Below are 10,231 nucleotides of genomic sequence, written 5' to 3' on the forward strand. Positions count from 1 at the left end.
TCACATGTTTCAGAGTTCAACAAGTCACAAATCCCAGTATTATGACCCCCCTCCGCCAGCCCATCTCATTAGACTATATCATGCACATTGCCCCCTGGAACCCTGTTTCCTAAACCAACCATGAATCTCGAATCAAGTCCTAAAGCTACCAGTTGAGCTATACCATACTGGTATTATGATGGATTTCATGCCTTGATGCATTGGGTCAGTGTGGTGGGGTATTGCCAAGTACAATTGAGAGCATGGAACCAGCTCAGGACCCTTGGCACTGTCCAATGAAAATGTCTGTTGAGGCTTTGGGTGTCAAGTTTAGTGTAAACACGGCTTCTCTCTCTTGACAGGAAGAGAGGTGAGGCTGCTATTTCCTGTGAATTACAAATACGGATTTGTGAGGAAGCAAAATTGATTTTTAAAGACCTCCAAGCCAAGACATATATGGAGTAAGCCTAATTGACCCTAAATGTTAGAAAAATAAGACAAAGTTTGTTGCAATCGTGTTGAAGAAAAGGCTTGTAGAATATAGTGCGAGGGTCATACATGGTTGAGCCAAGAACAAATGCCACTCTATAGGCAAGTCCATTTTAAGTTTGAAATATTATTTGCCAGGCAGGATTGCATCACAGCTAACTTTATGGGGCAAGTTCCTGCCCATATTCGTGAATCAATACAGAGGACATCAGAAGTCAACGGTGAAAGATAAAATAATTTTGTTAGCCCGAAAATGTACCCATTGTACCCCTTATACCCCTTGAAATGTACAATGAATTACACATCATTATTTAAAATTTAAAGATAATTTTGCAAGGACTTAGGCTCTCTATTACTGCCCAGAGCTATTTAGAGAGGCCCTGTTGGCCATGTTACTGCCCAGTGCCATACTGAACTCAGTGAATATCAGGATGGGATCACTGGATGGTGGACAGCAGAACCAGCCCTGGAACAATAAAGACCCATGACAATTAAAACCGGCAGCATATCTTTCAATGTTGGCCCTATCTGGCAGTGAGCCTTTCGAGTTCGCTCCTTGCATTGGCTTTCTCTGAACAGAATGGAAAGAAGTATGTGAACTGTAGCTCCTCAGGGGCCGATCCCTGGACTGTCCTGAACCGAATCCTCCAGCTACCGGGCAGCAAGACGTCAAGCCAGCCAGACAAACAAGATGTACAGCGGCCACAGAGATTTGTTGCCATCTAGTGGACGTAATCTGGAAAACTAAACGAAAAACCACCTTGTAGAGTGTTGTTTACCCTGACCTGGAACTTTAAGGACCATACATTCACACTGTTTTCCATTGTGATCTTGAGGCTTTAAATAATCGGGTTGCAGGTTACCTTTGATTATGGGTAAAAAGAAGGCATGCTGAAGGTAACACAAGATTATTCTCACTGAGGCAACCTCTAGCAGCCTACATATATAGAGAGAGAACGAAAAAGCATGCATTTTCTTCCCATCTCTTGAGTCCCAGAGTGACAGTGCCGAGGTCACGCCATCTTTTTGCAATAAACAACAATTTGAAGAGATGTTGGAATATAATTTAGATTGGTATTAATAAAAACACAGTAATGCCAAATATCTGCGTCAATAATAGGCCCCTGTATGCCTTAATGAGGTAATCCATTGTGGTCACGTATAGTCTGGAGATACCTTGGTCGCATAGACAATGATAATTTCAATACAATGAAGAAGGTGGCTCAAAAAAGAGAGACCATAAACCATACAATCAATAAATCATTCAATCAATTATAAATGGCCGTGGACGTTGACTGGCTTTTTGAGATATATTATTAGGACACTAGATGGCGAGTGTTTGATATTTCTGAACATTTATTCTGACCACTAGAGTGCGCTGTTATTGGTTTGAGGCGTGAAGACATAAATCCCATAATGCGTCGCGCTCCCGGTGTATTCATTTGAATGGTAACTCTGACGAGCTATCAAACTAGCATGTGAGAAAAAAACAGCAGCTAGTTGAGTTTACTAAACTCATAATTTTGTAGATACCACTGAAAATCTGCAAGGCGCTTTTTCAAAATGAAACGGTCAGTATTCATTCAAAGTCATCCATTATTGTTTCTAATTATGGTTTCAAGGCGTATATCCAAGTCTGACAGCTAACGGGCTAACGTTAGTTGTGTAGCTTAGCGGCCCAGTCCTCTTGCTTATGGATCCTGTACATACTTTCGATTAGCTCTGGTATTAAGCTTACGGTCAGCTATTCTCTGTAACCAAGGATAACGCAATGCAGTGTTGCAGTTAAGATGTCTATGGTTACTATATTATACGTTAGAACGTCAACACGATGTGGCAAATTAATCGCCCGACCGAGGATGTAAAGTATTTGCTTTCACTAGCTACCTGTGGGCTAATGTTTGCCTCGTAAACATAGCCCACGCCTTGTTAACCAAACAGTTGTTGGTTCATATATGAGCTACTGCGTTGACGGTTTTAGGCAAGGATCAGAAGGATCATGTTTTAACATTGAAGGTTAAGGCTAAACACATTCTGAATGTACTGAACCGAAATAAAGTTGTATGACACCTCATGCCAAGTTTTATGACTATGTGGTTAACTACTTTCCCCAACCTTGGTTGTTTGCGCTACAGTGTCTCTCATTATGGCCGCTGGAGATTATGACGAGAGGGTGCGCCAATATCATGATTTAAACCACAACTTACGTGATGGCCATTTGCGACCAAATCTGCATATTGATGTTAAGGAAAACATGAAGCAGGTGGGTGTGTCTTGAGTTAACTGTCATATCAGGTTGTGTTAACGACTCAATCAAGTTGACCATGTCCTTGGCTTTATTCCCTATCCTTTTGTTTTAGGTGGATTTTTTAAATAAGGAAGCGTTAGATAATGAGAGGTGAGTTACTGATCCACTTCCATAGGGATCATTTGACCATCATCACAACTATCCTCATTCAATAGACAATCACTATCCATAATCGGACCATGAAGTCACCCTATCACCTTATCATACTGCACCATGGTGGTGACTCTGAATTCTTTATACTCTTTGTACACCACAAAGATTGAAAAACAGCCTTTTGTGGGAGTGCTCCCTCGCCATTAAAGTGTGTTCATATGCTAACGTTTGAGTTCATATTTCTTCAAACTAAACAAGCCATTGTGAGCTTTCTTTGCTTGTATCATTGGATGTTGTTGTCTCTCAAATGTGTGTGTTAATATCAACAATGAACTCGCCTATATGTGTATCTAATAGCTTTTCATCACCAAGGCACTTATCTATACAGATGAGCCTCCTGAGACATTGGCTCTCTTTTGTTCAGCGTTGCCACTGACGTATGTCATCGCAAAGCACCTTGATGTCTTCATTATCACATACTGTGGCACCGGTTGATTGTTTGTGAATTTTTCTTACACAGCGAGTGAGTAACTTTCCTTTCACTCGTCGGCAGATATCAAGTGAATCACAGGGGATCTGGACGAGGCAAAGCGAAGCGAGTGTCGTCGGTAAAACGCAAAGGACTTCCATCAACTGGGGGCAACCTGAAACTGCGGTGCCAAGCCGCACCAGTAGCAGACCAGGCCTGTGACTCTGGCATGGCCAACAAGGAGAATGAGCTGGCCTCCTCCGAAGACATGTGGGGCGTTCACTACAATGACAAATGTGCCCACCCACTGACCACTGGAGAGGCCTCCAAGATGGCAGGGGTTGGCTCCAAATGCAGCGATACCATGGCTCAGGTGAGGACACAAAGTGGCCTCCGCGTTCCCAGGAATCTGCAACGTTTTTCCCCGTGTCTAATTGTTTTTAAATCACCATGTCTGCTTCTTTTTTTTTGGCAGCTATCAAAGGACCATGAAGCAATGTCTCATGTATTGTTTGGAAGGAGTCTCCGCTTGAATGTAGCTTTAACACTTTGGCGGAGAAACGCCAGCGAATTTGTGGCTTACCTGATCAGGTATTTTTTAGTATTCACTCTGTATACACTTGGTTCTTTGGGATCCTTTGGTTCACAATCATTTTATTAGAACTTATTCCTACGTTTTGATATCGTCATCCAAATGGGACACTTTATTTTGTTGCTCATTTCTAGAGGTTACCTTTCCCTAGTCTGGTGCTTGTGCTGACACCAATCATGTATTGTTTTTTAAGATACATCAATGTGTTTGGCAGACATTCATGTATTTTTTTTGTATCGTTTCAGAATTCAAGACCCCGGCGTGCTTCTTGACTGCCTACCTATGTTAACTAAAAAGTAAGTCTGGAGGCATTTCTATACATTTTATAATAATTTTTACAATTGAGTTTGGACGTTATTTTATAACGTCTTGATAACATTAAGATCACCGCATCCATTGTTTTTTGCAGCCTTCAAGACGAAGCAACGTGTATATCGCTTGGCTGCTGTGTGGATCTCTTACCGCAGGTCAAAGTCATTCTTGCCAGTACATATGAGGAGTAAGTGGTCATATTGTGTTTTCAGTAAACGCATCTCCCGCATTTTTTGATTGAATGTTTTCATGAAGCTGCATGGTTTCTCTGTCTGCGTCCTCCAGGCACTTAATCATTGGTTTACACTGGGTTCAATCAGTCATCAGGAAATGGCTGCCGGAACTTTCCACAAGTGGCAAAAGCCTGCCAAGCAGTTGTTCGGAAGAGAGGTGGGTACTCTCTCAAAGAGCAACACATTATACAATGGAAATACTTGTCTGGTTTAATGGGACACATTTTCTCCTAATTTGGAAAATATTAATGTGTTGTTTACAATTGGAACAATATTTAACATGGTTGAAATTACATTCAGTGTTTGTTTAGGAAAGCACCTATTGTGATTCACTGTTGGGTTCTAGCCTTGTTTAAGATGCAGTTAAATATAGGGTTCTTGGAAGAACAGTTTATTAAATCCTGAGCAACACAATCCAGCAACTAGCCTTGTTTAAATGACCTTGTCAGAGAACTAGAGCATATCCTTCTCACTTCGCTGTCTGGTCTTTTCCTTTTTAGTTTTTGTTTTTTGTCTGTGTAATCAACTTAAGATTGTGGAATGAAAAAAAGGCTGATTTGATTTGTGGGCGTAGGAACGTTGAAGTCCTGAAGCAGCAGCTGAAGGACTTGTGGCAGGAGGGAGGCCGGTTATGTTCAGTCCCAGGAACCACGGGAGAGATGGCAAAGGTGAACTCTCATGATGTACTCTGATTATTTAATGATGGTCCATCTAGGTCCCAGGGTTGAAATGTCCAAACTTTCCTCTTTGGACCATGAAGGTGTCGATTTAAATTGTGTTTTTGAATACATGTCTTGAATTCAAACGTGGTTCTTATTCTTTCAATAAGCTGAAATTGCTTGTTGGGTGTCTGAACCGCACCCAACATCTTTGTTTGTTTGTTTTAAACATAGTCAGATACATAGTCAACATAGTTATCTATGCCACTCTGTCACAGATCCTCAAATGAGACCCTCATTAGAATAAAACGGGTTGGACGTTGTTGCACACGTTCTACTCTGCTCCGTACTCAAGTTTGTCCTTATGGTTACTTCAGAGAGCTTTGTCTGGGCCGCGGTTTATTCTGATGTCTGCGTCCGAGGGTTTAGCATGTCGGGCACTTTGAATACAATGCCACAGTGTGCAACGCATTTCATATAGAACATAGCTCATTTTAATACTCATACACAACGACGGTGCCAAAATAAACAATTATCACATAGTAGCAGTGGGTCGTAACCATGGGATAACACACACTGCTCATTCCAAGAACTCTTGGCTCAGAATTTGAGCTGAAATGGGGTTCACCTACACTTTTTAAGTGTAAAGAAGCTTTAAACTCAACCTAAAAAAACAAAGCTCTGGATGATATGGTGTTTTTGTCATTGCCGGTGTCTCAATGACGCACATCCTTGAGTTTCAGGTCATCGAGTCGAGCCTATCTCACCTCCGCTGACGGCTGTGGAAGGCACAACGTGGGCGGGGCCAACGAGAGCGGGACCAACCACGGCTGTGATCCACGCAGTCACGGGTCACGGTACACTGGGCCAATTAGGAACGTGGGAGCACTGGACAGGTGCAATCCGCCACTCCCGACGTCTTGCATGAACCATGTACTTCACGCAGCTCCCTCATGTAGAGACAGAGACACTAAAGGAGGGTTCAAACCACCCTCCTGCCAAAAGCCACACACGGAACAGGAAATGACTGCTTCACATTGAAGTGGATTGTCTTTTTTTTTTTTTAAGGGGCATTAAAACAGACCTTCCTCATCGAAGGTCGTGTTTGCTCGATGTTCTGCTCCTTATCGCACCACTTGAAGCGCAACGACACCCGCATGGATGGATGTGATGAGCCCCACTGTTGTGTTTTGCACTTGGACTCTTGAGGTTTGATCAAGAACTTGACACTGCAGCAGTCTTAAGTTATTAGGGTTTTATTTCTTTCATCAATTTGCCTTACTATGACAATTGACTGTACAAAATAAAAATTAAAACCAAATATGTCTTGGATATTTTTTTTTAAAGTTGCTGCAATTCAGTGATCTGCAACGTTTTATTTTTTGTTGAATACCATTCTGTTGGTTATTTTTATGGTTGGAGGATTTGTGTCTTTTTTTACATCCAGAGAGCCCTCCAAATACATTTCCTTAAATGTTTTATAACTTTTACTTGTCACAAATGATTAATTTGAAATTGATTGCTTTAAAGTAACATTAGTTTGACATTACTAAAAAAATTAATCAGTGTATTATTACTTTAAGTTTCACGTCCCTTTTATTTTCAGAAATGATGATGAACTCTCAGTTAATGCTTGTGATTGTAACTATTTCACGAACTATACGTAACACTGGAGAGGAGGGGATGAATGCCAAAACACTGGTTGTCAATAAAGTTCATTTCTAAAAGTGACGTCATTATTTTCAGCGGAGACAGCTGCTTCCCGTAATCAAATCGTGACTCTTACATGTTTTAGCAACGTTAAACTATTTCGGTAACCCATTGATATGTTTAAAATGAACGAATTAACGCGGTTCCTGTTTTTTATACAAGCCTATTTGGTTTTGGCGTGGTGTTTTAACGATATGGAAACGGGGCCTAGTATGGGTCTGTCTACACTGCCAAATGGCGATCGTTTTAAAATCGAGGGAAGAGCAATAGTTCCTGGGGTGAGGACGCAGGATTGGATTTCAAAAGCTCGTGTTCTTGTGGAAGGGGAAGAATTCGTTGGTTTTTTGAGGTGAGACGGGCAGAAAATGCAAATACTTGTAGAAAAGGCTAGCTAGCCGGTATAGCTAGCATGCTAGGTAACCCTCTGCTTCCTCCTCAATGTAGCTCTGTAACCTATTTTACTGGCGTTACTAGACATGGTTTCTCACACCTCCTACCACACGTTTTGACATAAACTTGTATCATATATTCAACATATTGTGTCGAATACACAGCGTTAGGCCTAACGTATCTTCGTTTGTTTACTGAGCATAATGTACTGTTCTATTGCATAGCACTGCAATATAAAAATGTCATTTTTTCAATTCTATACTGTAACTTCTTACAGAGCAACCTTGCGCTTTCTCGATAAATGTATTTGAATAACTCAGAATTATACATTAGGAGAGGCTTATGTTGTGGTGCAGAACGTACCATTCTTATTGATGACCAAGGTACCGATGTCGATTGAACAAATGGCACATAATAATCATGACAAACCAATAATATTTCCCCTCTTTATTCACCCATTTGTTTCAGAACTGATGGAAGTTTTGCAGTAAATGATGTGCCATCAGGGTCCTATGTTGTGGAAGTTATCACACCAGCATACAAATTTGATCCAGTCCGCGTCGATATCACATCCAAAGGAAAAATGAGGTATTCAGAGATGTATGGTTGAAACTTCAGAATTTGGTGCAAATGTGTGATACATGTATGCCGCAATACATTGTGCATTAAGATGATACCAGCTCATTGTCAAACCATCTTTCATTCTTCACAGGGCACGTCTTGTAAACCACATCAAGACTTCAGAGGTCATCCGAATGCCTTACCCTCTCCAGATTAGATCTCCTGGCCCAAATATTTACTTCACAAAGAGAGAGACTTGGGGCTGGACTGACTTCCTCATGAATCCCATGGTAAATATTTTGTGATCCCAAATAAGTTTACTGTCAAAAAAGGTGATTATTGGCAGTTGCATAGCGTGTGATATGGTGGGACTTTCTCATCTACCTTAGTTATTCACTAAATAATTGTAATCGAGCAGAGAAAAAGGAAACATTTTTAATTGTAAGCACACAGAAAATGGTTACCTTAATTTCCCATCAGGAAATGTCACAACTTGCCTTAAATGATTGTCAGATTCAAAGAATATCTTCAGGACGTACACGTCTATTTCCAATATCTACCTGGAGGGCAGAAAAGGTTATACTGCGTGGTACCTAAGAAATGGGGGGGGGGTGTGTGTGTGTGTGTGTGTGTGTGTGTGTCCGAATAGTGTTGAGATGACAAAAGATTGAATTACCTACAGTTGATGTTCTTTGCCCTGCTGTTATTAATTGCTCTCCTCGTAGGTGATGATGATGGTTCTACCCCTGCTGATCATCGTCCTGCTGCCCAAGGTCGTCAACACCAATGACCCAGAGATGAGAAAGGTAAAACCCCATCCATGGTTCAAACCCCCTGTGTGTGATGTGTGATCAGCTTTTGTGCAATACATTACGTTTAATCATTAGGCGGCCGCTTTTATCCAAAGTGATGCTGAAAACACTTAGAGCATTCAGTCAAAATTCGGAGCAGCTATAAAAAATCTATAGTACCGCACAACCTATATTTAAACCAATAAGTGGAATAAAAAAACTACACTGGAACGTTTTCCTTTTACATGAGTCATGTACTCATGCTATGAGTCACCCCTTTGTTAAATTTTTTCTTAACTGTCTGAATCAACAAATATAATTTACATATATATATACATTGGCCTCAACTCATTTTCATACCATTTGCATGTATTTGTATTTATTCATGTATGTTATTGTGATAATTGTGTCCATGCTTTTGTGACTGCTTTGATGGTATTGTAAATGTATATTTTTATTTTTGCATTTCTATCCTGCACATATGCTAATGAACAGCAGTTGAATCCGTACCTGCTTCAAGGTTGTGTTTGTGTGTATTAAACCTTTCCCTTCATCTCCAGGAAATGGAACAGTCCATGAACATGCTGAATCCCAACCCAGAGCTTCCAGACGTGTCCGAGTTCATGACCAAGCTCTTCTCTGGAGGCTCCAAGGGCTCTGGGAAGCCTAGTGGCAGCAGCAGCAAAGGCACCCGGCCCGCCGTGAAAAGGAGGTAGTACCAAGTCCCACTCTGCCCCATCTTCCATAAACGGAAGGAACGGATCGCACCAGGGAAGCATGCATTTTTAAAATATGACTTCTTATGTTTTCTTTACTTCTAGTCTGTTGTACAGTCCCCCCCCCCCCCCTTCCCACACAAGAGGGACCTACCCTTTGCCCCCATTAAGTCTGGCTGTCTAATATAGGATTTTTTTTTCTTTTTGCACTGAACTGTAAAATCTTTAAATTCTCTTTAAAATATATGACTTTATTTAATATTACCATATGTTGGTCCAATAACTGTAGTCGTCATGGTTAAGCAAAAGTCTATATTCTTCTGCATTCTCGACTGCTGCTGACTCTCAGAAACATAGTGTCATAACCTATTCCACTACTTGAAAGATGACCTCTATTACAATTCTTTTTTTTTTTGTCCTTTTGATTTTTGCGACTGTGAATGGAGATTAATTGAATTTTAGTTATTATATAAACAGACTTATTTAAAAGCTCAAATAAATACATAAAGATGATGAAACAACACTGTTTTCTTTATTTCAAAGGGCGGGGGGGGGGGGGGTGTGGGCAATCTGAAATCAGGGACTGTTCTTCAGCCGGCTGCTTCGTTACACCATGTGTATGGTCAAGTGCGTCTCAATAATTGTACTTTGGAGATGCCTTTTTAAAACTGAATCACTAAGTAGTGTACTACTATTTTGAAGTTCTTCAGTGTTTGCCTTGAAAGCAAGGCCCCAGGGGACCCAGCCCTCTATACCTCCGTCATAAAGGTCAGGGGTCTCGATGTTTTAGCGGGGCCCCTGATGCACGTTGTATCAGCCGTGGCTGAATCACCCCCGGTTACTGAAAGGCAACAGTGGTTATTTAGGACTCATCTTAATAAGAGGTTCATGTCACCGGGGAGGTGTTGCCGTAGCGCCAGCTCGCTGGA

At 41.1% G+C, this 10,231-nt stretch overlaps 2 protein-coding genes across 2 annotated transcripts; both read left to right on the forward strand.

Annotated features, from left to right (window-relative positions):
* The first annotated feature begins 1,856 nt into the window (after nucleotides 1-1,856).
* Nucleotides 1,857-6,455, forward strand: katnbl1 (katanin p80 subunit B-like 1). Its single transcript, XM_060041703.1, has 10 exons — nucleotides 1,857-2,039; nucleotides 2,604-2,731; nucleotides 2,829-2,866; nucleotides 3,423-3,711; nucleotides 3,814-3,929; nucleotides 4,176-4,226; nucleotides 4,340-4,429; nucleotides 4,528-4,632; nucleotides 5,050-5,143; nucleotides 5,878-6,455. The coding sequence occupies exons 2-10, from the start codon at nucleotides 2,615-2,617 to the stop codon at nucleotides 5,908-5,910; spliced, it is 933 nt and encodes a 310-aa protein (XP_059897686.1). The 5' UTR covers nucleotides 1,857-2,039; nucleotides 2,604-2,614; the 3' UTR covers nucleotides 5,911-6,455.
* Nucleotides 6,456-6,842: 387 nt separating this feature from the next.
* Nucleotides 6,843-9,823, forward strand: emc7b (ER membrane protein complex subunit 7b). The gene is made up of 5 exons (XM_060041704.1): nucleotides 6,843-7,193; nucleotides 7,703-7,822; nucleotides 7,947-8,085; nucleotides 8,521-8,601; nucleotides 9,147-9,823. The coding sequence occupies exons 1-5, from the start codon at nucleotides 6,961-6,963 to the stop codon at nucleotides 9,300-9,302; spliced, it is 729 nt and encodes a 242-aa protein (XP_059897687.1). The 5' UTR covers nucleotides 6,843-6,960; the 3' UTR covers nucleotides 9,303-9,823.
* The last annotated feature ends 408 nt before the right edge of the window (nucleotides 9,824-10,231 follow it).

Source organism: Gadus macrocephalus, chromosome 21 (genome assembly GCF_031168955.1).
Source record: "Gadus macrocephalus chromosome 21, ASM3116895v1".
NCBI lineage: Eukaryota > Metazoa > Chordata > Actinopteri > Gadiformes > Gadidae > Gadus > Gadus macrocephalus.

What these genes read in the sequence shown, in the direction of transcription:
- emc7b (XM_060041704.1), top strand. Translation starts at nt 6,961, where the DNA reads ATGTTTAAAATGAACGAATTAACGCGGTTCCTGTTTTTTATACAAGCC. An exon ending in GAATTCGTTGGTTTTTTGAG is followed by an intron (nt 7,194 to 7,702) that starts GTGAGACGGGCA and finishes CATTTGTTTCAG; the next exon opens with AACTGATGGAAGTTTTGCAG. An exon ending in ACTTCCTCATGAATCCCATG is followed by an intron (nt 8,086 to 8,520) that starts GTAAATATTTTG and finishes CTCTCCTCGTAG; the next exon opens with GTGATGATGATGGTTCTACC.
- katnbl1 (XM_060041703.1), top strand. Translation starts at nt 2,615, where the DNA reads ATGGCCGCTGGAGATTATGACGAGAGGGTGCGCCAATATCATGATTTA. An exon ending in GAAGCGTTAGATAATGAGAG is followed by an intron (nt 2,867 to 3,422) that starts GTGAGTTACTGA and finishes ACTCGTCGGCAG; the next exon opens with ATATCAAGTGAATCACAGGG. An exon ending in AGCAGTTGTTCGGAAGAGAG is followed by an intron (nt 4,633 to 5,049) that starts GTGGGTACTCTC and finishes TTGTGGGCGTAG; the next exon opens with GAACGTTGAAGTCCTGAAGC.